At 48.2% G+C, this 27,561-nt stretch overlaps 1 protein-coding gene and 1 pseudogene across 1 annotated transcript in view; both read left to right on the forward strand.

Moving 5' to 3' along the window:
• The window catches only part of LOC126530096 (venom metalloproteinase BumaMPs1-like), a 114,165-nt gene that overhangs the window by 17,985 nt on the left and 68,619 nt on the right, over positions 1 to 27,561 (forward strand). The window contains exons 5-6 of the mRNA XM_055070187.2: positions 3,384 to 3,431; positions 5,069 to 5,193. Coding sequence (XP_054926162.2) covers positions 3,384 to 3,431; positions 5,069 to 5,193 — 173 coding nt within the window. The remainder of the gene's footprint in view (positions 1 to 3,383; positions 3,432 to 5,068; positions 5,194 to 27,561) is intronic.
• Positions 6,876 to 7,056, forward strand: LOC126530155 (U2 spliceosomal RNA; annotated as a pseudogene).

Raw genomic sequence — 27,561 nt, forward strand, 5'->3', positions numbered from 1 at the left:
ATCCCCAACCTTTAGCTCGGCAGTGCAATGCCACGGCTGTTAATCTTGTGCGGCGGGTAATTTTCTTTATTACGGCATTTAATGTCCCGAAACTGTAAAGGCACGCCAGATGAAGGGCTTCGACATTTAGAGGAGGAGGAACGAAATTATTACCGGCCTTTCGATGTGTGTTAAGATAAACACGCGCCAAAACAGCCGGTTTACGAATGTTCTTGCATTCCGCCACAATCGGAATGCTGCCGCCATTGCTGGCAGGTGCAACCGCGACGTCATGCTCAACAGCGCAACGGCAGAGTGACAGCCTCAAGGCAGCGAGTGTAGCGGCGAGTGTAGCGATGTGGGGAGCATTATGGAACATAGTTCCAGCGCACATTTGGACAAGGACGAGGAGAGAAAGACAACACGAACGCCGATGTGGGGTTATCGCACGCGTTATTCACAACGTTATAGTAAATATTCTCAACCCGCCGCGCTTGCTTAGCGGCTATAGTGTTGGGCTGCTAACCACGAGGTCGCGGGATCGAAACCCGGCCACGGCGGCCGCATTTCGATGGGGGCGAAAACCCCCATGTACTTAGGCTTAGGGGCATGTTAAAGAACCCCAGGAGGTCTAAATTTCCGGAGTCTCCCACTACGGCGTGCCTCACAATTAGGTAGTGGTTTTGGCATGTAAAACCCCATAATTCTTTTTAAATATTCTCCCGATTGAGTCATTTCCTGAATGGCCGCCTCAGATTTGTATCTAAAACCCAGCTTCCATTCTTCTATCACGCCTGTAGTGATTTCTTAAAAGCAAGGTGGCAGCAGGCTTTGGTCATCTTATCTCGAAACAACAGTGTCACTATCAAATGTTATGGGACCCCGTGCATGAAAAAGTATTATGCAATCTTAAACAAACGTACATCCTTAGGGGTGTATATTTGCCACACAACAATAATCGTTATCTGTCTTGCTTGTGTTTCCTTTCTTGAAAACGCTGCGCTCGCTACTTTCCCGTCGAGAATGCTCTGTCATGCTGATAACTCGCATGCCGTTTGTGACTTGGAAGTACCGGGCTCGCAGCGGTAAAGAAATGAAATGCGGACGAGACAGATGGCGATTATTGTTGCGTGACAGGATACGACCCAAATGGTGTAATTTTGTTTAAGAGTGTAACATCAACGATCTCTAAACTCGTGCACTTGGTGAACGTGACCAGGCAAATTGCTTATTTATGTCATTGCAATCGAATCCGTCGCGCGAATAGGTTCCTTCATAAAAGAAGCAACATCGACATATTACACTGGAAGACAAAAAGAACCACCGAGTGCGTCAGGAAATGGTGAAATATAACGTTACGGTAGCTTTCATGAGTGTCACGAATATTTCTGTGGGCTACAAGCACTCGCGTATGTGATTATGTCGCGAAATAAAGTAAGGCCGTCACCAACATTTTTAGATTCAACTGGCACACTCAAACATACAGCGCGGAACGAAAACTCGTGATAAAAGCACGGCACAGCCTCGTTTTAGCGAGACATATACAGAAATATTACCTATATCAACCTACAAGGAGCTTCCCCGTCATGTGCCGTCTCTGATTCGTCACACTGCGTACAGATGACGTTGTGGTCACGAATCTTATCACCCTGAGTAATGAGCTAAGCCACAACTGATGAAGTAAAGCGCTAAGTTGTCGAAGGAAAGTAACTAAAGAACAGGGCTGAGGGCATGCTGTAGCAGTACAAGGTTGGAGCGTCGACATGAACGCAAGATGTAGGGCTTCATACTGACTACATGAACATCGTTAGGGGGTATTTAATTTGTAGGGACCTCTTGCGGTTTCTGCTTGGACAACTGCATAAGTCACCTTGTTTAGGCAGTGCAGAACTGCGTAGGTTAAAGAGCAAAGCACAATAACTTTTCTGTGCAGCCTGAGGAATTTGGGTGCAGACGCGCACGGGTGCAGGATAGCAGTGCATATCCACACCAGTCCACTCGGATTGTGTTTTATGGCTCTGTGGATGTTTTATCGACGAACAACATGAAATTGCTGCGATAAAATACGCAGCCGCACGAGCCACCATGACTCGGCGGCACGTTCAACAAGGACGTTGGTGTGTGGGGTGGTGACAATAGATGCAGTGAACGCAAGCGTTTCGTCCACAATTGCGCTTTAAACTGTTAGACCATTTTCACTGTGAATCATGGGAAAAGTAACAATATTGGTGGCTTCCTGGAGTGGGGTATCCTAGGTGAAATTGGATGTATGAAAGCACTTTGCTCCATTTGTTGTGGTGTGTGCCGAGGTTCTTGGAAAGCAAACAAAATACACCTTTAATCGTTTTGTTGACTCGCTTAATTTACCGCTTACTCTCGAAGTGGTACACACTACTTGCACAGTGTGCAGTACTACTGAAGTGTAGGATCTATAGGAATAGCGATGCTTTGTACCCTCTGCCACGATTTGGGATCGTAGCAGTAGGAACAGCATGAAGCAGCACGATGCTTCTGATAATGGTTGCCTCGTCAAAAACAGGAGCTCGCGGTACGGCTAGAGTTTCACAATACCTTGTCACGTACTCTGTGTTCACAAAACTCCAGCGACAATCAGCTGAACAGCTGCGAAAAGAGATGAGTACATCCATGCTGACCTATTCAGTTGGCACACAAGAGACACGTAGAAGCTGGACCAATTGTCTCATTGATGGAACCTTCTAAGGTCGGGAGTGGAGGCAATGCCAAATAAAAATCCCATATGTTTTCCCACATCGTACAGGACACAGCGTTAAAAAAAAAAGCATAGACCTCGTACCCGATTCATGTATTTCCTTATACTGTATTTTCCCGACTATAAGCCTTACCCACCAATATTTGTCTGTTTCGAAGAAAAAGTTCTAGCATAAGTGGTACCAGAGTATAAGACTCACTTTATTTTTAACTCGGCTGGCATAATGAAACGCGATTATGCACGGTTGTACATTCATAACAAAATGCCGTAATTGACCCCATTTGAGGGCACTAAATTTTCGTAGACAAAATGAAGCGTCTTAAGCTACGCCGGACTCAAGCGCGAACAACCTAGTTTGTCACTCTAAAGATACGGCGAATCCATAAAAAACTCTCTTCCGCAACTGCATTCTCGAAGTTTCGCGAAATGTTTAAAAATCACCGCGTAACAAGGACCGATAACGACGGTGTGATGCATCTTGTAGAAAATGCTAGAATAAAAATTTTTAAGAAAATGAGAAATGAATCAGTCGTATAGCCCGGAAAGTACAGTACGCGCGAGCATAGGGGAATGACACCAAGAAATTTGCTGATTCGCATGTAATAAATGGTCCATGCCGCTGCGATCATATCTCATTGAAGATCGTCTAACAAGAATGAAACTTTTTTTTCAGAACCAGCTAATGTAACAGAGCCTGCAGGACGCTCTTCTGCTTATGCAGGTGAGCTATTATTACGCTTCTCCTTGAGCAAGAGTGATCCTTAGCATGACGCAGAAAATGTGCATTAATCTAGTAGGTTCGCAGGCAAGAACATACAGGCGTGGAAGTATGCCTTGGGCTTCTAACTTTGCCTCAGACTTAGGTTGCATTATGGCGCACGTATGCAGCTTACAGAATCGCCGTTCTTAAGCACAGATTTCTGGTGTATGCATTATGGAGGTCCGGTCAGGAGCGTAGTATTTGCCTGAAAAAATATTAGGAATGCAAATGGAGTTTAGATTGAAATATGTGTTCATTTGTTGAAAACTGTGGTGGGAATAGATAAACTTTTAATCGACTAGCTTATTATTCTTCTTTTTAGCTGAAAAATATTAACTTCATGAATGATTAAAATGTATCTTGGTAACAATTACATATACCAATCAATGTTGACGCTAGATAAGCTACCAAAGAAACAACCTATACAAACAGCGCGAGTTCATGCAAGTAGGCACATTGTACTGACAATGTATTCACAGAATCTAATAGATAATTTTTATATGTTCCCTTTAAAGGGGTAGACATGTATGTCTTTTGAATAATGAAAAGGCGTTTCAGAGTATCACGTGCAAGCGTCGCTTTCGCGTGCTATTAGACACGTGTGTGCGTGCGGTTGAGAATGACGCACAGTGCCTGTTCATTAGCTGAAATTGGGTCAGTAAGGCTGAGCTACAGCATTAAAAGTTGGTGATAAGAATACAGGTGATACCAGTCACAACAGACAACAGCCCCGAGTCGAAAAAACACGTCCAAAAGTCGTCTTTGTGTATTTGGGAGTTCAGAGCGTAGTTTATCATATTCGAGATAAGGAGACAACTTTTAATTGCAATACCATCAGGTGTGAAACTGTTAACAAGTTCACCGTAGAAAAAGGTACGATATTATCGCAGTAATAAGAACCTGCAAAAGGGAGTGCCTCTTCCACCGGAGCTTAAAACGAGCATCCGTAGCAGACGAAAATAAAACGCACCAAAGATTGCAAGAGCGTTCTGGCGACGCAGGAGCTGTGGATGTAACAATATTGCGCCACGTGAAGTGGTTAGCTGGCCTCCCTTTTTGCACTAGCAATATTAACAGGTGTCGGCGTTATGGTTATCTATCGTATAATTAAAAATGAAGCAGTGTTTACGCTAAGTTGCTACCTTAACCTTCTATAGTGTTGAAGTTAATGTGGCCGCATTTAGTACGTACGATGGTTTAAAAATAGGCCCACACCTAAGCGAGAAAGCATTTGTTTAGCCTTTGGCAAAGGCGCGCTAGAACAATGGAACTATATGCGCTAAACAACCACAAATACCACTAAATCAATACCTTCTAGTGTCCACGACTGCTGCCTGCATATAGATCATTAGTATTGCTACACACCAAGAAATCAAATAGTGAAAACATTACAGCGATACCTAAAATTATTAGTGGACGTGCAGCAATTAAAAAAAAAATATAGTTTAGATGGGTCGTTATCTTGGTAGTTTACAAATGCAGGTGGAGAAGCCATCACATAAAAGTTTCGTATTAAAGAATGCCTATAGTTGTTTATGACCGAGTGCACGCCCTAAATATTTTATAATAAAATTTATGCAAGGGTTGCGCTCATGCAGAGGCTCGAAGCCGTGGAAAAACCTACTACCCCGAAATACACATCGTGCAAGACTCAGCGCATGCTCAAGTATTCGGGTTTAAAAAGACTGATGTCATCATGTACTTTGGTGTCTTCTTCAACGCCGTGAGTATTACGTTTTTACTGCGGTAAAGACTGGGGAATTCAACGCTCAACATTGCCTGCCTCTTCCCCAGACTTTGCCAGTGCTGGCTGCTGATTCGTGTGGCGTGCCGCTCCTCTATGTCGGCCAGAGTGGCGCATGGGGTAAAGGGGCCCTTAACCCCTTTATGTATCAAAGCGGGGAAAGTGAAGTGAAAATAGGCAATTTCAGAAATACTGTACCGCAAAAAAGCACTTCAATGCGTTCAGAAGAAGCGGAGCTATTGGTAATCAAACATGGCGTCCGCTGTGCTCCCGTTCCTTCTTCAATTCTTTGCACTGCGAAGGCTACCGCGCAGTGGGGCGTGCGCACAACGCTCCGCCTTCCAAATGCCACCGTGGAGCGCAGTTAAAATTTCATTTTAGATTTTAACGTAGGTGCCATGACTTCCGCCTTTGGGGCCTACAACGCGCTAAACATAAGCCAAACGCGGTTGTCCTCAGCGAGCCGCAGTGCGCCTAGCCAGTAGACTCGTGGCGGCACCCCGCGGCGCCCATGGTATCTACGCCATATAGCCGACCCCAGGTTTATGCTGGTTATCGGCCAATAGCAGCCGTCTAAGGGACAGACGAAATAGTGCATATGATGACGAAATGGTGCATCTGATGACAAAATAGTGCGTCTTGAAGAGAGTGAGGACAGGACCTCCTAGTGAAAAGAGAGCGTTTGAGAGAAAGGTGATTTCACGATTTACTTGCGAGCTCCACGATCCGCGTACGGTAGCAACACTTGTCTGAGACTTTCACAGCAGCGTATGGTACCCGCGGATTATGTTATTTCACCAAGGCCAAGGGGTGGTTCAGGACCCCTTTAACGCTATATCCATAGAATACAAGTATGCCCTCTTAAGCTCACCATACTCCCAATTAGCGAAGCGTTGCATAAAGTCAGCTTTACCCCTTTTTTAAATCCACACTAACATTCCTTCCCACAACAATAACCGACTTAACCATGCTAATGAAGCATTTGACATGTATCAGCTTCAACATGACGACATGCGTGAACTGGATTGCGCAAGCAACAAGGAAAAATACAGTGCCATCCCCCTCTGTGAAGATGAATGACCAGCGAAGCTGTATATTTGGGCACCTGAATAGCAAACTGTCTATTAACTTTGTCAAACGCCGTATGCACATAAAAGGAAGGCGAAGCGCGATTAGGTGATCCTCTATGGTATTGAACCTCGGAAGATGATGAGTCACCGGGAGGAATACATACCCATGCATTGTTGCAAACACGCGGCACGACATCTTTTGCTAACGAATCCCGGCACGTGGAGTAGACACGCACCTCGCCGCACTCCGACGGCACACACTGCTTCACCGTAGCCAAGGCGATTGTGCGTTGGTCGACGTCCCGCAGTGCAGCAATGGCTGTGACACCACTCGAAAACCACAAACAATCACACACAACACAGGACATACAAAATTGGTTACCCACACACTCCCTCGGAAAGCAGGCCGTTGCTCCGGTGAAACGTTCCAAGTGTGCGCGATCGCGGCCGCATGGACGGTTAGCGTTTTTTACCGCTTGGCAGTCCTGGTGGGCAGCACACTTACGAGATCGCCATCACTGGAGAACGGAAAGAATGGAGATATACGCAATCGCTTTAAAGAGACAAAGAGACGGCCGTGCGAACGTGGACATGGCCGACGCGGTTCAAAGTGTAGTATCTGTTCATATCAGCTTAATATCTTATACGGGTTGCGATTGGACCAAAGATATTAAACTTATTTATTGCAAGTTGGCAGAGTGCTTAAATCCTTCTTAACCTCAGCCGCTGGTTAGCCCGGTATTGCAATACCTTTGGGATTGGCCCACGTATGAGGAGAAATTCTATATCTACACCGCTCGATAGACGCAAATTTTTTTTTCCAGAACCTAGCCATATACAGCTTCGCTCTAAAATATTCCCGAAGCAACCACGTCAGGATAACTACTCACGTTGATCGGATTCGCACTAAAGCAACTTAACGGCAAATGGTATCGTCACCGCCGCAGGGCTTCATATATGAGTCGTGTACTGCAACGGAGTCCTCTCTCGCACTTCTTTCTCCACACATACCCGCATAACCATCGACCCGAGTTTCCGTTCATTGAAGTGCGGCACATAACCAGTGGCAAATACCCAGCGTAGAGCACTGAATTGACCGTCTTTATCAGAAGTACCAGGCCCAACCCACCCGCGGGCCGCGTTCGATAAGGCGTGGGACTAATGTTCTGGGACGTTGCCCTGGCTTGGAACTGAAGCCGCGGGCTCCAGCCGGGCACAGGCTCGTTCAGTGACGGGCCTTGGTCGGTCCTTCGAGCACACGCTGGGCTTCCGCACATATCGAAGATATTATGTGCGAAGCTCGTGAGAAGTTGAAAAAAAAAGAAAAACTGGCTCTCAAATACCTTAGCATACAAAATACGAAATGCTTTTAATTAGTTTTGTTAGATTTTCTGTCCCGAACCTTCTAATTCTTTTTGCTTGTAAAAAACAAACTTTGTTCCCGCAAAAGAAAAAAAAATATTTATACTAAATAGCACCTTTGGTACGATCCTTCTATTAGGGCTTTTCCAATTCCAATATATTCTAGCGCTCTATACAATTATTGTATTTTATTTATTTCATTTTGTGCATTTCATTTTTTTGCACCACATTGGTGATTACATTATAATCACTGCAGTACCCGCGCAGGACTTGCATCTTAATCACATTTACAATCTTTTCCATAAGCCGCAAATTTATACATGAGAAGTGATTCGTTCTGGGCTCGGTAGGGTTGGTGTGCCGTTGCACTCCCCACCATCGTTATTTCCGTGCCCAAGTTAGAATGTGCATGTTTGAGCTGTGAAATGCTTTTTCACTCAACGGATGTTGAGGTTTTCTGGATGTCATAGTAACAGTTTATTTGCTATAGCAATTACGGCTGCAGAGGTGCGTTGGGGCCACCGCCATCAACCGACCAGGCTTGCTTGTGTTACAAGTTCTTACGCGCCGTGTAACAAAAAGAAGCAGGCTCCACTCAATCTGGTATGCGACAGACACAACGTCCTGCTGGCTTGACCTGCTACCATGACCGTTGTGCACACAATTTCTTTGCCGCTCAGCAGTTGTGTGCTTAACACAGCGTCATGCACACGTATGCCAGAGCGAAGAGGACTGTAAACGTCAAGCTAAATCTAGCGCCTACAGACACCGAGAGTCTGAACTCGTGCCGATCTGAACTCGTGGTCGGTTTGGACTCGTGGAACATGGATGTGTGTCGCCAGAAGCACCGCAGCCGGTGTTCCTCTTCATTTTAGTGTAGGGACATGTTTCGTTGCAGTGCAGTATCCTCGTACCTGCCAGCGCGCGGTTCCTGTTGGGCAACAGCGGTTATCACGCGTGCTGCATCATGCTCTACCACCTTGTCGTATTGTTACAACACCATCTGACACAATTAATGCGATTTTCATTCTTTAGATCATAAAACGTACACAATGTTTTAAGCAAAACGTTCCCAGAAATTTTAAAGACAAATGCTTTCTTGACGAATCATCGCCTGCTTTCTGCATTAGCTATTTGCCAGCCTCTTTCGTTAGCCGATCGCAGGGAAAGTGCAGTCTAAACATTTTGACAGATATGCGCTACTGGGTGTGTGGGTATGTGCCACTAGGGCAGTTCTGTCAACTTCGCATGCTAGTTTTTGCCTAACGCGGACAGTAAAAAAAATTATAGATTTCCCGAGATCCTTGCAACACGGGTTTGTTGAGATTGTTAGTATGTTTTCTGCAAAAGTAATTATTTGTGCTATCAAAAGAAAATAAGCATGTTGTAGTTTATATTTATGTCTGAGTTTATCTTGTTTCTAAGCTGAAATAATGTCAATTGAAAGTTGCTATGCTTAAACACAGCCGTCTGCATGAAGCCGTAGTCACAGAAGAATACGTGAACACGTTTACAATTCGCTCAACAAGAAAAACAACTGTGGAAAACAACAAATTACCAATAGTGACACGGAAGTTTATTCGAATTGCCAAGAAGATGGAACGGCTTCCCTAACACAAAGTAACAGCGCCAAAGCATTCTTTGACTTTACGAGACCAATGTGAAATGTGTGCAAATGGTTTTTCTTGGATGCTGTATGCAGACGTAGCACAACCTCGCTTACGCATACCTCATTTGGCGCAAAATACGCAGATACGCGACCATTGCTTTGTTTTCCCGTTGATGTCGAAACTCACTCGAGCACAAGAATGCTCGCATTTTATGTATGGTTCCTGTGCCTATGGGCGGTTCATAGTAAATTTTACTAAACGCATTCGTACTCAGTTGCTAGCTCAGAGCCACAACCAGCTTGTCGTGTTCGGCAATCCATAAGTGCGCGCTTACGTCGAAATGTGCCTTTTTGATTTGTTTGGTATAACAGCATACGTTTGGTTTGACGATAAAGATAAATACTTCATTCAAAGTCCATAGAAATTGATAGCAAAGTGAGACGTTTTAACGGCACAAGTTCCGTTGCAGGGCTTTCGCGTTGAGCCTAGGGCTTTCACCTCCTGTCGTGTACTTTGCGATTTGCAGTCATTGTGCTCCGGTAGCTTCATAACCCATGTTTGACTTGGAAGCTTGAAGGTAATTTTCTGTGACTGAAATTAAAACTTGGTGTCACGTTCGCGGTGTCATGTCGGCGCCGCAACAGAGGCTGCTTACGACTCTGAGTTTTGTTCCCCGTATCTCTCAAGCTAGACTTCCCGAGATTTCGACAAAATTTCTTTTTGTTCCAGACAAAGCTGAGCATTTTTATTTCTATGATCGGCAGCACTCCCCTGGCGCAAACGCGTGTGCGCCTTTTGGGCCACTATTTGCAATGAAATTGCGAATAGATACGTAAATATAAACATACCCCTTGCAGAACATCATATGTGGCCAATGGCGGTTTTCAGCGAGCAATGGCAGGGTCTACGAAGGACCGGTGTTGCCTTAGGGATTTCACTGGTGGCTATGCCATTGCATGAGATCACCATAACTAGCCCCTTGCAGCCACCCTGTGCCCTGTGCTGGAATATTTACCCGGGCATCGTGGGACGGTTTTACCAACAGTACACCAGCACTATTGTACTTTCTTGCACTGTTGCCAGCAACGTCGGCTCAGTTACAACGTGATTGCTATAATATTATTACGATATGCTCAAGCGATTCTCAAGAAATGAGCCGCCGCGAGAACGACGACGAAGTTGGTCGGTGCGCTTGGCGCGAGCGAGTGTCAGCCTGGCTGCCTGGCTCCAGTGTAAATAGCCTGTAAATAGCCTCTTCTGTCTGTGTCTTTCCACACGCAACATTCGGGTGGAGGTGCGGGGTATAAGCGGCGGTGTATGTCCGAGGAGTTGGTGGCCATCGGTTGCGGCAGTGACGACCGACGTGGCCGATGCGACAGCAGTGGAAGCAGATCGGCCGGTCATCAGGGGTACGCCAATCGGACGGGTTGCGGCGAGATGTGGCGGAAAAGGACTGCCGAGGACGAGGAGGGCCGCTAGAGAACCGGGAAACGTTGGGTTGAGACGTGGAACACACAGAGTTCAGACCCATGTTCTGAAATTCCTGTCGGACGACGGCCTGGATCATCGCAATGGTGGTTGCTGGCGGATCGGGAGGCGTCGTGGAGAAAGCTGGCGAACAGGTAGCCTCGAGTTCGCGGCGAACAATACTGGTGACGTCGTCAGAGGTGGTGGTCTGACGTGGGCGACCCTCACATGTCGACGTAGCAGCAGTGTTGGGTAGCCGTGTGATGTGGTGTGTAATACGGCGGCTCTTAGCTTGCTCAAGGCGACGGCATTCTTTGATGATGGCGTCGATAGTCGAGACGTTGCCGAAAACAAGCAAACTGAAAGCGTCGTCGGCGATGCCTTTTAGAATATGTGACACTTTATCGGCTTCGGACATACCATCGTCAGCTTTGCGGCATAGAGCTAAGACGTCGAGGATGTAGGAAACGTACGGCTCCGTAGATGACTGTACACGAGACGCAAAGAGCCTTTCTCGCGGCAGCCTTGCGCCCAATGGGGTCGCCGAACAGTTTCCGTAGCTTCTTTTTGAAATTGTCCCAACTGGTTATCTCGTCGTCATGCGTTTGGTGCCACACGCGTGGGGTGCCGCCGAGATAAAAGATGACATTGGCGAGCATAATCGTAATACTCTTCCCGTCTCGAAACTGCTGGCTTTTCCCCGTTTTACCTCTTGTATGGCCGCGAACCAACGCTACCACTGGACACTGTGCTTCCGTCCGCCACAGCTTCAACTGGCGCTCATACCCGTGATGCAATCGCCCATGCTGACCACGCTCGGCAACTTGCGCGCAGTCGTCTACAAGTGTCCCAAGACAAGCAGAAGCAACGCTACGACCTCCGTCACCGTGATGTCCATTTTGTGCCCGGCAACCTCGTGTTGCTTTGGTCACCTTCGCGTAAAGTTGGCCTATGTGAAAAACTCCTTTCTTGTTACGCAGGCCCATATCGCGTGCTCCGCAAAGTGACCGATGTCACCTATGAAATCGTTTTAGCCACGCCCACTACGTCCTCCGCTGTGACAACCAGGGACATCGTCCACGTCGCCCGACTCAAGCCCTACAACTCTCCACGCGCCTTGGATATTTAACAGCACTGTGATGGTGCTTTTGCCGCCGGGGGGTAGTATTACGATATGCTCAAGCGATGCTCAAGAAATGAGCCGCCGCGAGAACGACGACGAAGTTGGTCGGTGCGCTTGGCGCGAGCGAGTGTCAGCCTGGCTGCCTGGCTCCAGTGTAAATAGCCTGTAAATAGCCTCTTCTGTCTGTGTCTTTCCACACGCAACAATATGTTTTCATTTCCATACCCCGGCAGAGATTGGCTCGTCTGATTTCATGCCAATTCAATGCTTTTTCGTTCTGTGATATAACGATTGGTGTTCTTTACTGTCTGTCGAAGCACTTTATTTAGAATGTTTTTCAATTTGACCAACTTTAACCTTCAATCTGGCCATTGTAAACGAGATCCCCGGGACCATTCTTTCTTGCATCGCTTATGTTATGCGCGTCGTAAAGTTGTGTCACGAGGTTTATTAGGAGCCAATGCTACTACTTCGTTTCTATTCATTTTTTTCGGAGGGGGGGTTCGGGCGTGGGGGGGGGGGATGATTGTATCATGCAAAAAGAAGCAACAAATGCACGGGCCATGTAAGGAAGTGACGCTATACGCCGGACTGTCCTCATGCGCCCGCACAGCATCATGCTCTGCCGTTTCCCCCACATAAATAGCATCAGCGTTTTGAGTTTTTCTACAGTGACATTTATTGTTCTTAGCATGTTCGTTTTGATAATTTACTAAATCACCAATAGTGAGGCAACTGATTCAGCCACACAGCTTCTGCAGAAAAAAAAGATCCCGTGTCGGTTGGTGCCTGCGTCTGTGGCCTGCAATTATATAAACATATAAAAGCACTTTTTAAATTTCTTTAAATAAATTTCAGCCAGCTCCATGTGAAGTAAAAAAATTACATGCAGCAGGAATGAAATAGATCATCAGCTTTCATTACTAACTTTCTTCAGCAATGAAACAGCCGCATTCATGCGTGTTCCCAACTTCTTAGTCAGCTCATATCAAGTTTCGGTATTTGTAGATCCCAGACATTTTACTTAATTCGCTTTTCCCTTGAACAAAATACTGAATTGATTGGCGCAGGTAGTTATCCGCGCACACCCGCAGCATACACAGCAACCACCCGGTGAGAATGCGAATTACCTTGCCAGTACAAATAATTCTTCCTTTTTTTTGTCACTGCCTTTTCCTCCTCCCTCTCCTTTACTGTAGCGAAGTTGCGCGCGGCGTGTTATGCGCGCAGCTGGAGCCCGCGCTGCTGCGCCAAACAGGTTGGGTGCGAAAGGAGGCGTGAACAGTTCTTGGTTTTTGTTGCTCCTCGCCTCTGGCCAAATGAACCCGATGGAACGCGGTCTTTTGGAGGAGGAGGCAACAATTGGCCATTTCTCCCCATTCACATTTTACTTCTAGAATGTGTACCTGTGAGCATTGTAGAAGGAATTGTTGTCCACTTTGCTCGCGCAACGTTTAGCTAGGTAAACTAGCCCAGCAACACGGTCGGTATCAGCAGAGCACTACTATCATGCGAAGCAGAGATTGAGTGGGCTGCACCCAACTAACACCGTCGAAAAACTATATCCATGGTGCCACTGATCTTCTCCGAAAACAGCTCGCGAAATAAAGAACCTAAGTTGTCGCAGATGTGCTGACTTATCGTTTTGACCTCCACCGCACTTCAGTTTCCCTTAGAGCCTTGTGATCTGGGTCCTCCTTCTGTACCTTACTTTATTTGATACACATCAATGGCCTAAAAAACAAGATTATTATTTTGAGAAGAAAGAAAAAGTAGAACATCGGTAAAGTAAAAGGTACAGCACCTTGAAGCTTCAGGATATCTGCAGTACAACGATGAATTTGGAAAGGAGGAATGGTGCTAGCGTTATCCTTTGCAAACGCCACTCTATGCCTATTATTATTGATGGTGTCTCAGTTGCAAGTTCACCAAAGGGAAGTGCGTCGGCTGGCATTAGGCGCAGTGCAGGGTGACTAAGTATAGCGTCTCATAAACTTAGGAAATTATTGTGGGGCAAGACTGAGCCATTTAGATGATAAAAATGCGGCAGCTAGACTGCGCAAATACTTCTGTCCCAAAGTTGTGCACGGGAAATGGTGAAAGAGCATGAGAATGCTGGTCACTAGGTATGTTATTGAAGTGAACGTACGAAACTTGGGTTACGTGGCCCGAGCTGGCTGTTTGATTTGAAAAATATACAGGACCAAATAAAAAACAATTATGGGGTTTTACCTGCGAAAACCACTTTCTGATTATGATGCACACCGTAGTGGAGGACTTCAGAAATTTCGACCACCTAGAGTTCTTTAACGTGCACCTAAATCTAAGTACACGGGTGTTCTCGCATTTCGCCGCCATCGAAATGCGGCCACCGCGACAGGGATTTGCACCCGCGACCTCGTGCTCAACAGCCCAACACCATAGCCACTGAGCAACCACGGCAGGTCAGGACCAAATACTCGTGACAAGGTTAGACTTGTGTATTCTGGTGAAATACACGGACATAATTCCTGACTTACCATACAAAGAAATATATTCTAGCAACTGCAACCTCAGCGCACGGCAAAGATAATAAAAAAAATTAATTAAATTATGGGGTTTTACATGCCGAACCCACGATATGATTACGGGGCATGCCATAATGAGGGAATCCGGAATAATTTAGAGAAGTTAGATTCTTTTAACGTGCGCCTCAATCTAACTGCACGGGCGTTTTTTGAATTTCGCCCCCATCAAAATGCTGCGAGATATAATTTGAGAGAGGCACGTAGCAGAGTCGGCAATCGTCGAAAATCTGATCTGCAGGTCAAGCTCGTCGGCTTTTACAAATGACTCGTCGAATAGCAAAGCAATCGTAGATTAAAAAAGCTATCGCAAGCCATGGCAATGGAAACAAGCGCAAACAAGACCCCAGGCTCTATTCTGGACATTCGGCCATTTTCTTCGAGGTGTGACGTAGGCGCGACGCATACAAAATGGCGCTGATGGCCTCCGTCTTGCTTTCGTAACGTGACCCAATATTTACGTTTTGTCTTACAAACTGAAAATGAAGGCACCGAGCCTAACGTTCTTCGTAAAGCAAAACAGTTTTCTTCCTGATTAAAAAAAGAAAGCAGCTATCTCAAAGCCTACGATTACTCCGTCGAAAACGCTTCTCGCTTCCGTCGTCTGCTTTATACAAGCCGTAGTCTGCTTCATTAGCTACGACGCCTGCACTCGGGAAACGGAATGAGTCATCGCACGTTGGCGCCAACTGACTTGTTTTCTATCTTGAGACAACATACGCGACACCCGCCGTGGTTGCTCAGTGGCTATGGTGTTAGGCTGCTGAGCACGAGGTCGCGGGATCGAATCCAGGCCAGGGCGGCCGCATTTCGATGGGGGCGAAATGCGAAAACACCCCTGTACTTAGATTTAGGTGCACGTTAAAGAACCCCAGGTGGTCAAAATTTCCGGAGTGCCCCACTACGGCGTGCCTCATAATCAGAAAGTGGTTTTGGCACGTAAAACCCCATAATTTTTTTTTTTTAACATACGCGACCTACCAGTGGTGATGAGCGCTTGTTCTAGGCCACGTTATCGCTATCTCGTGAAACGCCAGCGACTCAGCCCGACTCGGCTGGCTAAGAAACGGCCGAATATCACCGATAGCGTTGCGCGGGCCAGAGGTATCCGCTGTTGCCTTCTCTAGGGTAGCGTACCCCACCGCTGCCGACAGCTGTGGCGACGCCTGTTTCTTCAACCTCGATCGGCGTTACTATTGGGTAGCGTGGCATTGTCGGCAGGCTGCAGGCGTCGTCCGGTAGACCACGGCGATCAGGCTGGGACGATACGACTGCTAGGGAAACCTGCATGGTTTATTCAATGGTTGGTGAAAGATAAGAAGGAGAGAATGAAGTAAAAAAGTAAATTGCGGGGCTCTTTAAATTTTCCCACTAAAATCGTAGGCAGGATCCTGATCACATCAACGTCACGTGACGCGCACTCTGTCCCACATTGCTTGGCGGCGGCACCCATTTTTGCAGGACGATGATTTCCCGAGTTTGCCTCCACTGGTGGCAACCCGCGGGTCCTGGGGATCGTAGGCAGCTGATCCCTTCTCTTTCGCGTGTCGCTGGTTCGTGGAAAGGGCGTGTGGTTGTGGATAGGCGATTGATCCGTTCTCCCAGTTGACGTCTTTACCCGTGTGCCTCTCCTGGTTGCAGCCCGGGGATGCTGTCTGGTTCGCGGAAAGGGCTTTCACGCACACACGCACACTCCAGGGTGTCCGTCAGACCGGCATTCACTCGAGACAAACATAGGAAATTAGGAATCCACCCTTCGTTTCGAGGAGGTATGGTGGTAGAGCATTCTTTTTGCCCGGGGTGTTACACGCCAACCGTAACAGTATCTCCGGCGGGGGAGGAAGATCCCGACACGTAGGGGCCAGAAGCGTCTGGGCGAAGGATTGGCGTTTCAGCAGCAGAATTTCCCTCAGGCGTGACGAAGCTTTGGTTCGTAGCTGGTAGATCCCTGGGCGTCGTTCATCAGTCCTTGTGGCGCTCTTGGGCCTTTTCTCCCTGGTCCGGTCTGGTGAGCTGTACCTGCAAACCGGTCTCGGATCTGTTCGGCTCCTGTTTGGGTAAGCAATCACCCAGAACAGTGCCGGACCCACCACCACAAAGCGAGTGAACACAAGGCCACCCTCCCCCAAGATACACCAGGCTTTACAACAAAAAAACCGCTGCTGCTTTCCCATCCCTGTCGCGCGTCATGTACCCCTGACCACTAAAAACAGCCATTTCTTGAAAGCGCTAACACATTATTGCTAAAATCACCTAACAATTAACTACAACTTCGCGATAATAAAAAAACGTATGAAAAGAAATACCATCGTTAAAATGCCACGCAAAAAAGACTGAGCATGAGGATTTCGCTACTCAAGGGGCACTGACTCAGACCGTCGGCATTGCCGTTAAATTTACCCTTCTTATAGCGAATATCCAAGGTGCATTGTAGAAGAGCCCAGCTCCAGCGCAAAAGACGGCCGTTTTTCGTAGACATGGACTGCAGCTATAAGGGGACAGTGGTCAGTCTCTATGGTGAACCTTGAACCAGTGATATAACAAGCTAGCTTCTGTACCGCCCGTACCACGCAGGTGCAATCCTTCTCTGATGCACTGTATGCTTCTTCACAAAGCTGAAAGCTTTCTACTGGGGTACAGGACGGGGTGTTCGTTTTCGTCATCTCTCTTTTGATAAAGCACCACCCCCCATACCTCTGTCGCTGGCATCACTGAAGAATGAATGGCTTAGAGTAGTCGCGTGCGTTCAACACTGGCTGACTCGTTATTGCTTTCTTCAGCATACTAAAAGCCTTTTCTTTTGCGTCATCCCACTTGACCGTCTTCATCATCATCATCATCATCATCATCATCAGCCTGGTTACGCCCACTGCAGGGCAAAGGCCTCTCCCATACTTCTCCAACTGCCCTGGTCATGTGCTAATTGTGGTCATGTTGACCCTCCAAACTTCCTAATCTCATCTGCCCACCTAACTTTCTGTCGCCCCCTGCTACGCTTCCCTTCGCTCGGAATCCAGTCCGTAACCCTTAATGACCATCGGTTATCTTCCCTCCTCATTACATGTCCTGCCCATGCCCATTTCTTTTTCTTGATTTCAACTAAGATGTCATTAACGCGCGTTTGTTCCCTCACCCAATCTGCTCTTTTCTTATCCCTTAATTTTACACCTATCATTCTTCTTTCCGTAGCCCGTTGCGTCGTCCTCAATTTAAGTAGAACCCTTTTCGTAAGCCTCCAGGTTTCTGCCCCGTACGTGAGTACTGGTAAGACACAGCTGTTATAAACTTTTCTCTTGAGGGATAATGGCAACCTGCTGTTCATGATCTCAGAATGCCTGCCAAACGCACCCCAGCCCATTCTTATTCTTCTGATTATTTCACTCTCATGATCCGGATCAGCAGTCACTACCTGTCCTAAGTAGATGTATTCCCTTACCACTTCCAGTGCCTCGCTACCTATCGTAAACTGCTGTTCCCTTCCGAGACTGTTAAACATTACTTTAGTTTTCTGCAGATTAATTTTTAGTCCCACCCTTCTGCTCTGCCTCTCCAGGTCAGTGAGCATGCATTGCAGTTGGTCCCCTGAGTTACTAAGCAAGGCAATATCATCAGCGAAGCGCAAGTTACTAAGGTATTCTCCATTTACTCTTATCCCCAATTCTTCCCAATCCAGGTCTCTGAATACCTCCTGTAAACATGCTGTGAATAGCATTGGAGAGATTGACCATCTTCGGTTCTGTTTTATGAGAGCATCTGTTAAAGAACTTGCAATATCGGAATAACGCGGGATATGTCTTTGGTAATACCCTGACAAACCAAGGAATGACCTGATGTCCCACTTGGTGTGTGGTTGCGGGAAGTTGTCTATTGTGGTCAGTTTAACCTCCGAAGGCCGACGATGACCGTGCCCTATTACGCGACCTAGATAAGCTACCTCCGCGTGCCCTAATTCGTATTTTGGAGCCTTGACAGTTAAAATGGCTTCTCGTAGACGACACAACATGGTTCGCAGGTGTTGCATATGGTCCGTCCATGATGAAGAAAGGATTGCTATGTCATCGAGATACGGAAGTGCAAAGTCTTCCATTCCTCGTAGTTTCCCGTAGCACCTGGTCCATAAGGCTAGAGAAACAATGGGGAGAGTTCTTCAATCCAAAGCTCAGAACTTTCGGCCGAAAGGTTCTCATCGGGGAAATAAACGCCGCAAGCCTTCTTCCCCTCTCGGTCAACGGAACCTGCCACTGGCCTCTGATAAATCAAGCGTGGAGATGAAATTAGCCCTGCTAACTCTCTGAAGCCTTTCCTCGATATGCGGTTTTGGGTTGGTCTGGTCCTTCATGATTAGGTTGAGCCTGCGGTAGTCCATACACGGTCGCGGCTCCTTTCATGGGACCTCACCCAAAATAAGAGGCGAGGCATAATCACTCTCTGTGGGTTCGATTACACCTAGCTTTAACACCTTTTTTATTTCAGCGGCCATGACTTTACATTGACGAACTGAAACGCGATAAGCTTTAGACCAAACTGGGTCTGATGAGGTTAACTCGATATCGTCAACGATCGCAGGGTTCCTGCACGGTGTGTCTGAAAATACGCCTTTAAATTCAAACACGAGCTCCCTCAGTTCGGCCCTTTGAATGGGATTCAACTCCGCCTGCGCTACTAGCTTTTCAATGGTCTCGTGAATGTTTTTTGCCCCCGTTACTGACGTTAACTCCGGAATGTCGACAGACATCTCCTCAGGTTGGTTAAGTGACATGTTCACTATGGCCTCCCTCTGCCGATAGGTTTTAAGTAGATTGCTGTGGCACACTTGTGGTGTCTCGTTTTCCCGGTACCGTGATTACGTAGTTTGTTTCAGATAATTTCAGAATCATGTCAACTGGTCCTTCCAATTGAACCTGTAGTTTGTTTTTAACTGAGGGTTTCAGGTTCATTACCTTTTCCCGTCCTGTCATAATAATGCTTAGCATTGCTTTGTGCCTTACACATTTCCTGCCCTGCTAATTCTCGGGAGGTGTGTAGTTGGTCCAACAGCTCTAGCACGTATGCCACAACTGAAGCATCGTCCGCCCAGCCTTCCCAGACTTCTCGAACAATGCGAAAAGGGGACCGAAGGCAGCTACCGTAAACGAGCTCCGAAGGTGAAAAACCTGTTGACTGGTGCGGTGCAGTTCGAAGCGCGAACATTGCTGCAAGCAAATAAACCTCCCAATCGGCTTTGTGCCCATAACAAAGGGCTCGCAAAAGCCATTTCATGACTGAGTCGACTTTCTCTACCGCGTTTGACTGCGGACGGCACACTGAGCTGTGAATAATTTTAATACCGCATGTTTCCAGGAACGTCGAGGTCAGTGCGCTCGTAGAGACGGATATTTGATCTGACACGATTTATGTGGGAAACCCCACTCACGCGAAGATAGACAAAAGCGCGTTGACGATATCCACCGAGCTTCGTTCTTTGAGGGGCACCGCCTCTGGGAATTTCGTTGCGGGGCATAGTACAGTGAGAATATGCCGATAGCCAGACTGCGTTGTAGGAAGTGGTCCCACTGTGTCTATTATGAGCCTGCGAAATGGCTGCGTGATAACGGGAAGACGTTTCATTGGCGCTTTAGCCTTATCTCCGGGTTTGCCTATGCGTTGACATGTGTCGCAGCTGCTTACGAATGCTTCTACTTCTCGAAAACAGCCGGGCCAGTAAAATTTCTGCAGTAAGCAGTCCTTTGTTTTTGAATGCCCAGATACTATGTCCAAAAGCCCCTGTGAACCAGGTGCAGGAGCTGCTCACAATAGGGATGCGGCAGCACGAGTTGGTCGAATTGCATTCCCTGTCGACTGGTGTACTTCCTATAGAGGACGCTTGCCCTTTTGAGGAATTTGACGTTCTGTTTCGCCACACCTTCTTTAGCGTCTGGCGTTAGGTTACGCAGGGTGGAATCTTTTTCCTGTTCGGCAATCAATATGGCAGGGCATACATTCAATAACCTTTTTCTGCATTCTACCTCTCGAGACATTTCAGGCTCCGGTGCTTTCCTGACCTGCTCATTAGCTAGTGTACTTTCCGCAATATCCCCTATAGGGCTGTCCTGTTTGCTGCTGGTTGACGAATCCTCCGTCAAACCTGTTTTCTCCACCACTGGACATTCCTACACGGCCTTTCCAAGGCAGGCGGCGAGCTCCCTTGCCTTGGAAGGAGTTAGGGCTTCCACTGTTCCCTCACTAAACCCAATTACGCTGCGTCGCAGCAAATCCTCAGATTTTTTACAAAACAAATATGGATACTGTGGCGAGAGATGTGCCGAGACGGCGGCTTCAATGTTCAGTACTCCAAAAGGCCCTTGGACTCGAATCTTTGCCCCAGGGAGACAAACATTGGGGCCCTCTACGGCTTGCCTTATCTAAGCAGATTCTCCCGTGAACGGGCCTTCATCTACCTACGACGGGTGCACCACGTCCATTGTGGCTGCCGAGTCACGAAGCACCGTACACGGTTTGCCGTTTACCACAAAGTCTCGAATGTACGGTTCTAGAAATTTCAGATTTTCCTCGTTACTAGTTAGTGACATCCACACTAGTTTGAGATTTTCGTATCCCACGGAGATACGCCCCGTCTGCTGGCAGTTGTAGCAAACTATTGGTCTCTTTGCCTCGAAAGCTTTTTTTCTTTTACCTTTCTGCCCTTTTTTCGGGTGACTCCTCACTTCCCTTGCTGTTCTCGTCACTAATTCTCACCGAATCTGCCCTTTCCTTGGATTTAGACTGACTCGGCTTTGACCATAGCTCTGGCTTGCCGGGTCTGTATTTATTCATCTTCTTAGGAGCTTCATTGCCTTCGAACGCACGGCGAGTTAAATACTCCTCAGTGAGATTAGCCGCTCTCGTGATAGTGTCCACGCCTCACCTATGCTGAACCCAATACTTGATGTTTTCTGGCGGCCGGCGGTAGAACTGTTCAAATGCAACGCACTGCATTGTCTTCTCGGCGTTACCGAGTGCAACCATTCTTTCAGGTTTACCTCGATGGTGTATGCGAAGTCGGAGTATGACTCACTTTTGGTCTTCTAGACCTCCTTGAATTTTCGCCTGAATGCTTCTGCTGATAACCTATACTTTTTAAGCAGACTCGCTTTGAGTTCATCGAAGTCCTCTGCTTCTTCTTTCCCCATGCGGGCAATGATATCAGCTACCTCACGTGGCAGCAACGTAAGCAAGCGTTGCGGCCACGTGTTCCTCGCGAATTTTGCCTTCTCACACACGTGCTCAAACTGCACCAGAAAAAAGCCCTGTGTCCCCTCTTACTGCGTAGGGTGCCATCAAGTCTGTCATTCTGCGCTCGCTTTCACACACCTCTGTGCTAGTTCTTACAGTATTCCGAGAGAGAGAGAGAGAGAGAGAGAGAGTAAAACTTTATTCAATCTAAATAAAATAAGGCACGATGGTTGGAGCCCCTATTCCAGGGCCCCACTGGCACGAGCGGCTCGCTGGGCTTGGTCCAGAAGAGCCAACTGGCTCTCCCGACCCTCGTCCGCAAGCCATGCCTCCCACAGCCTATTCCTCATTAGTGGATGTTGGTGTACTATGGGACTGTCTATGTGCGGAGGCCTCCTGGGGCACTCCCATGTGATGTGCTTTAGTGTGGGTGTGTCTGTGCACCACGCGCACTCGTCAGTGAACCTCGTGGGGTGTATTCTGTGTAGGTGGTGCAGGTTGGGGTATGTATTCGTCTGAATACGACGCCAGTTCCTCTCCTGTTCGCTGTTTAAATCGGAGTGAGAATGTCCAAAACGTCTCCGCTCCTGCCTTTGCTGTAGGAGGATGTCACGAGAATTCGGTGGAAGGACGTCGCTAGGCCATGCCGTTGCTCGGACGTTCAAACCTCGAGCAATACGGTCTGCCCTAGCGTTTCCTGCCAGTCGCTCGTGTGCCGGACAACAGACGATAGTGTGGTGCCCCTCTAGTTGAGTGCCTAAAATTTTGATTATTGATTTGGGTGCCGTTCCTTGTAAAAACAGGCGGCAGGCCGCTTGTGAATCGGTTAATATGACAGCCGAATTGGTTTGGCGCTCGGCGTCCTGAATGGCCAAGGCGATGGCTGCAGCCTCTGCCACGCATGCCGAGGAGGTTTTGAAGGATGCCGTTGTTATGTTGTTGTTGCATGTAGAGACTATGCTGAAAGTGTCTGAGCTGGCTCGACTGGCATCCGTATAATACACCCCCGGTCCCATGCCGAAACGTTTGTGAAGGGTCTTTGCCCTTGCTCTGCGTCGTCCGGGATGGTACTTGGGGTGCATGTTTTTGGGAATTGGGGCCACCGCGATGTGCGATCGAACATTGCGGTCTATCTGTGCCGTTTCCTCTCCGCAATACTGGGGTCTCAGGGGAAAGCCTAACCTCGCCAATACTTCCCTGCCCTGAGTTGAAGAACAAAGTCTTTCTTTCTGGGCATATAACGTCGCAACTGCGTACTCGTCAAAAGTATTGTGCAGGCCCAGTCCTTCGAATCTCTCTGTGCTAGTGCATTCGGGAAGACCAAGGGCGGCTTTGAAGGCTTTTCTTATTATTGCGTTTGCCTGTTTAATCTCTTGGTTTGTCAAGGCCTGATACGGAAGGGCGTATGTGAGTCGGCTAATTACGAATGCGTGAACCAGGCTGATGGTCTCTCCCTCAGTTAGGCCGTCTCTGCTTCTTGCCACTATCCTTATCATTCTGGCCACGTTTCCTGTGACCGCCTTTAGTTTTTGTAGGGTGTGAGATGTTCCAGCATTCTGCTGTATCCACATCCCCAATATTCTGAGTGTCTCCACTTCACGAATTGGCACCCCGTCGAGAGTCAAAGTGAGCGGCACCCAGTCCTTCTTTCTTGCGTACTTCGCACGCACCCGAATGAATTCCGATTTTTCGGGTGCGCATGCCATGTCCGCCGCCCTCGCGTATTCCACGACTGCGTCTATAGCCTTTTGAAGGGTTTCTTGCTTGTCCCCGTAGGACCCCTGGTGAGCCCAGAACGTAATATCATCGGCATATATCGCACAACCGAGATTCGGGTGCTTATCTAGCTCCAGGGCTAGCTTTCTCATCCCTACATTGAATAGCAGTGGAGAGAGTATAGCTCCCTGAGGGGTACCTCTGTCGGGACAGTTGAAGGTGTCGGACCTCGTGGAGCCTAATCCGATTGTGGCCGTGCGGTGGCTGAGGAACGAGCGCACGTAGTTATAAATTCGCGATCCGCAGTTCACCGCTTCCAGTCCCTCCAGAATAGCGTGGTGGGAGGTGCTGTCGAAGGCCTTTTTGATGTCCAATGCCAGTACAAATTTATCTTCCGACCCTCTGTTGGGGTGCAGGACCTCGTGCTTTAGTAGTAGAAAAATGTCCTGCGCTGACACGTGGGGTCGGAAACCGAACATGTTGGAGGGGAACATGTTGTTTAGCTCTATGTGGTTCGAGAGCCGGACCTGCACAACCTTTTCAAAGAGTTTCCCCGCGCACGACGTTAGGGAGATGGGTCGAAGGTTGTTGATGTTACGATGCTTACCTGGTTTTGGAATAAGAATAATTTTTGCTTCCTTCCATTCTTTTGGAAGGACGCCGTCCTCTGTCCAGACCGTGTCGTTAAAGAATTTGGTCAAGCTCTTTAGCGTGTCGTCACTTAGATTGCGAATCATTGCGTTCGTGACCTGATCTACCCCTGGGGTCGTGTTTTTCTTGAAGGAGTGTGCCGCTGCGTAAACCTCTTCAAAGGTTACGGGGGCGTCCAGTTCACGTTGGTCCTGACCTTCGTAAACGGGTTTGGTGGATTGCCCGGTCGGTACAGTACCTACGTATATCTCTTTAATTTTGTCTATGATGTCAGCTTCCCGACCTTCAAACTCGTTTTCAAGCAGCTTAAGTGTGCGATTCGCGACTGTTTTTGTTCCTCCCGGGTCAATCATACTTCGAAGAATGCGCCATGTTTTCTTTGTAGTCAACGTGCCCCGAAGCGAGTCGCTGAACTGACGCCAATTGCTGTCGCTTAGCTTGTGTGCGTATTCGTTAGCTTCCTGCGCTAGCTGAGCTATCCGTATCCTGAGTTTACGATTAAGCTTCTGCCTTTTCCACCTTTTTGTGAGGCCTCTCCGGGCTTCCCAGAGATGCAACAGGTGACGATCCACGGCTGGAGCCTCCGTTGTCGTTTCAATTGTTTTGGTGACCCTAGAGTGAATAACTCGGATCTGCTCGGCCCATTCTCCTACGTCTGTTATGCTGCCGATTGTTTTCTGTTTTTCCCGAAATTTGGTCCAGTCGGATAGCCTTGCCTTGCCAATAGCTCTTCGAATCCTGGCTGCATTAACCGATATGCTTAAGATATAGTGATCACTTCCTAGGTTTTCACCTAGGTTCGTCCATCGCGTCTCACTTTCGTTGTTGGTGAACGTGAGGTCGGGGGAAGTGTCCTGGGACACGCTGTTCCCGATTCGCGTTGGGAGATCCGGTTGAGTTAGCTGGAAAAGTCCGTAGCGCTCTACAACGTCTGCTAACAATATGCCCTTGGGATTGACTCTACTGTAGCCCCAGTTTGAGTGTTGAGCGTTAAAGTCGCCTAACAATATTAATTTGTCCCTACCTTGAGCGAGTCGCACCGCGGTGGCCACCACGTTTTCAAAATCCGCCTGTTTTTCTCTGGGAGAACTATAAACGTTGACAATAATTGTTTTAGGTTTGCCCCTTTTCTGCGGCCAAATCGTGATTATCTGGTGCTGAATAGGTTCCCGGAAAAAATAATTTACGCTAATCGCGACATCCTTCTTGGCAAATGTGGCTACTTGAGGGTAGTCAGGGTGAGCATAAAGCTCGTAGCCTTTGAGTTTTTTATTTTGTTTCCCTATTTCCTGAATACAGATAACGTCGGGAGGGATTCTCGTCGATTCTATGTAGTGCGTGAAATTAGCCAATTTAGTGCGTAGCGTGCAGCAATTCCATTGCCAGATTTCAATGTGTCCGCTCTTTGTGTTGTTTGCCATATTATCCATGGATATTACTGTCGCTATCAGTGTGCTCTATAGCTTTCGGTGTCCTGGTAGGAGCTCCCGGACTTTGACTGACCCTCTTTCGGGGGACGGCTGCGGCTTTTGTTTGTACATCCTCTACCATTCGTTTGAGTTTGTGTAGCTCTGCGAACATTAGTTGCATGTTTTGTGCTAACTGTTGCAGCGTTAACGAATGAGTGCTGGAGGCGGTACTTTGTTGCAGTGATGTTTGTGGTGGTGATTTCGAAGTGTGGTCCGCAATTTGTATGGGTTGCTGTGATGTGCTGTTGTTTGCCGTGCGCTTAAAAGCTTCAAACTCGGCTCGTAGCTCGGCTAAACTGTTTCGAAGTATTTTGTTTTCTTCTACTATTTTCTTGTACTCTGGGTTTTGTGTGATTGGTGTAGGTGTATTCTTAGCATTGGCAGTGGGAGATGCGACTTGCGCCCAGCTCACCTGAATATTTTGTGGGGTGCTGCATGCCAGTAGGATCCCTGGTGACTTGCTTCTTGGGGCCTCCTTCTTTTTTGTCTGATCTTGCTGCTGAGGCACCTTGGGTCGGGATGCCGACCGTCTCCTCTGGCCCGGCTGCCCGGAACAAGATCGGCTCCGCGACGGCGAGCGGGTTCTGGAGCGGCTGCGACGATCCATGGCCGGAAGAAACTCCAGCTCGGAGTCCTCGTCTTCAGTGGCGAACCACCGTAGCTGGGTCTTCGTTGGTTTCTTTGGCCGTGGTCTTGATACCTGCCTGACTGGCTTTAGTCTTTTGGGACATCGGCGGTCACCCGTTGGATGATCACTCCCACAAATGGCGCATTTGGGTGTGCACGTGTGTCCATCGGCAGGCTCCCGCACCCCGCACGAGCGGCACACCTGTACGTCGGGCTGTGGACATACGTCGGTGCGGTGTCCCACGGTGCCACAGGTACGGCAGAACTGAACCGCATTTCGGTAGGGTGTGCAGAGTTTCTCTCCCCCGAAGTAATAAACACACCTTGGCACTCGGCTGCCGTAGAAGGTGAGCAAGGCACTTTGTGAGTCGCCCATCATTCTTGCGTCGATCAACTCCAGTCCCTGCGATCGGATACGTAGGTTCGATCGCAGCACGTCAGAAGGGGTGTGTGCTTCTATCCCGTGGATTACTCCCCGCGTCGTGTCTTCTCCTGCCGTAACGTACGCATTGACCGGGTGTTGTCGTCCGTTGATGTTCAAGGATTTAATGGCTTGCATGACCTTGGCCGTATCGCGATTCGGGGTGGATATCACTGCAATGTTCGAACCTGACTTGATTCTTAGAATAAAATTGTTGTCAGTGGTTCTGTCCTCGCACGCCTCCATGACGGCTCTTGCCAATGCCTGACTGGTAACGTTCTTGAGTGGTAGCCCTTGGTGTGGTCTGATGACCACCTTCAGGTCACTCTTCGGTAGCGGCGGAAGACGCTTGAGTCGTGGGTGCCCGCGATGCGCCATGGGTTTGGACGAGTTGGTAGTCGGACCTGATGGGAGTGCGCCTTCTTGCGCGGAGCGGCGCTGCTGAGCGAGATTTTTCTTTTCCTTCAGGGAAAGAACGCGCTTCCATCCGGCTTCTGCGGTCGTTTCGTTGACCACGGTAGCGCTTTGCATGTTGTTGTTGATCGTGGCGGCCTTATTGCATTCGTGTTGCGGTGTTGCATCACCCACCTGAGATGCAGTGAAATCCATCTGTTCTTCAAGTCGCGACGTTGTAATAAGTCGCGGGTTCGATGTCGCAGCCGGAGTTCTTAAGGCCGCCATGTTCAAATGCGTGCTCGCCCGCCGGCGCCGCTCTCCTAACTGAAGTTAGGGTTAGCTGCTCGGCACGTTCTGAAGGTGGAAAATCGGCCGTAAAACGCCGAAATATGGTCCGACTGACCTGCAGTTGGTCTCCACAGGCGCCGGACCACTTCTTGGAGATGGTGGTGATCGCTTCGGGCCGGTCCCAGAAGGTGGTCCGCCCGAAAAACCAAACATACGTAGCCCGATGTGAGCGTAGCCGTTTCGAACGGCGTCTTCTTCTTCTTCTAGACCACAGTATTCCGAGCTTTCAGAAATTCAATCTCTAGGCTCTTCATTTCGAGTGTGTCGCGTGCAACATAATGGCACTCTTCTTTTTCCTCTAGGCGCTTACG

The sequence above is a fragment of the Dermacentor andersoni genome, chromosome 5, assembly GCF_023375885.2.
Source record: "Dermacentor andersoni chromosome 5, qqDerAnde1_hic_scaffold, whole genome shotgun sequence".
Lineage (NCBI taxonomy): Eukaryota > Metazoa > Arthropoda > Arachnida > Ixodida > Ixodidae > Dermacentor > Dermacentor andersoni.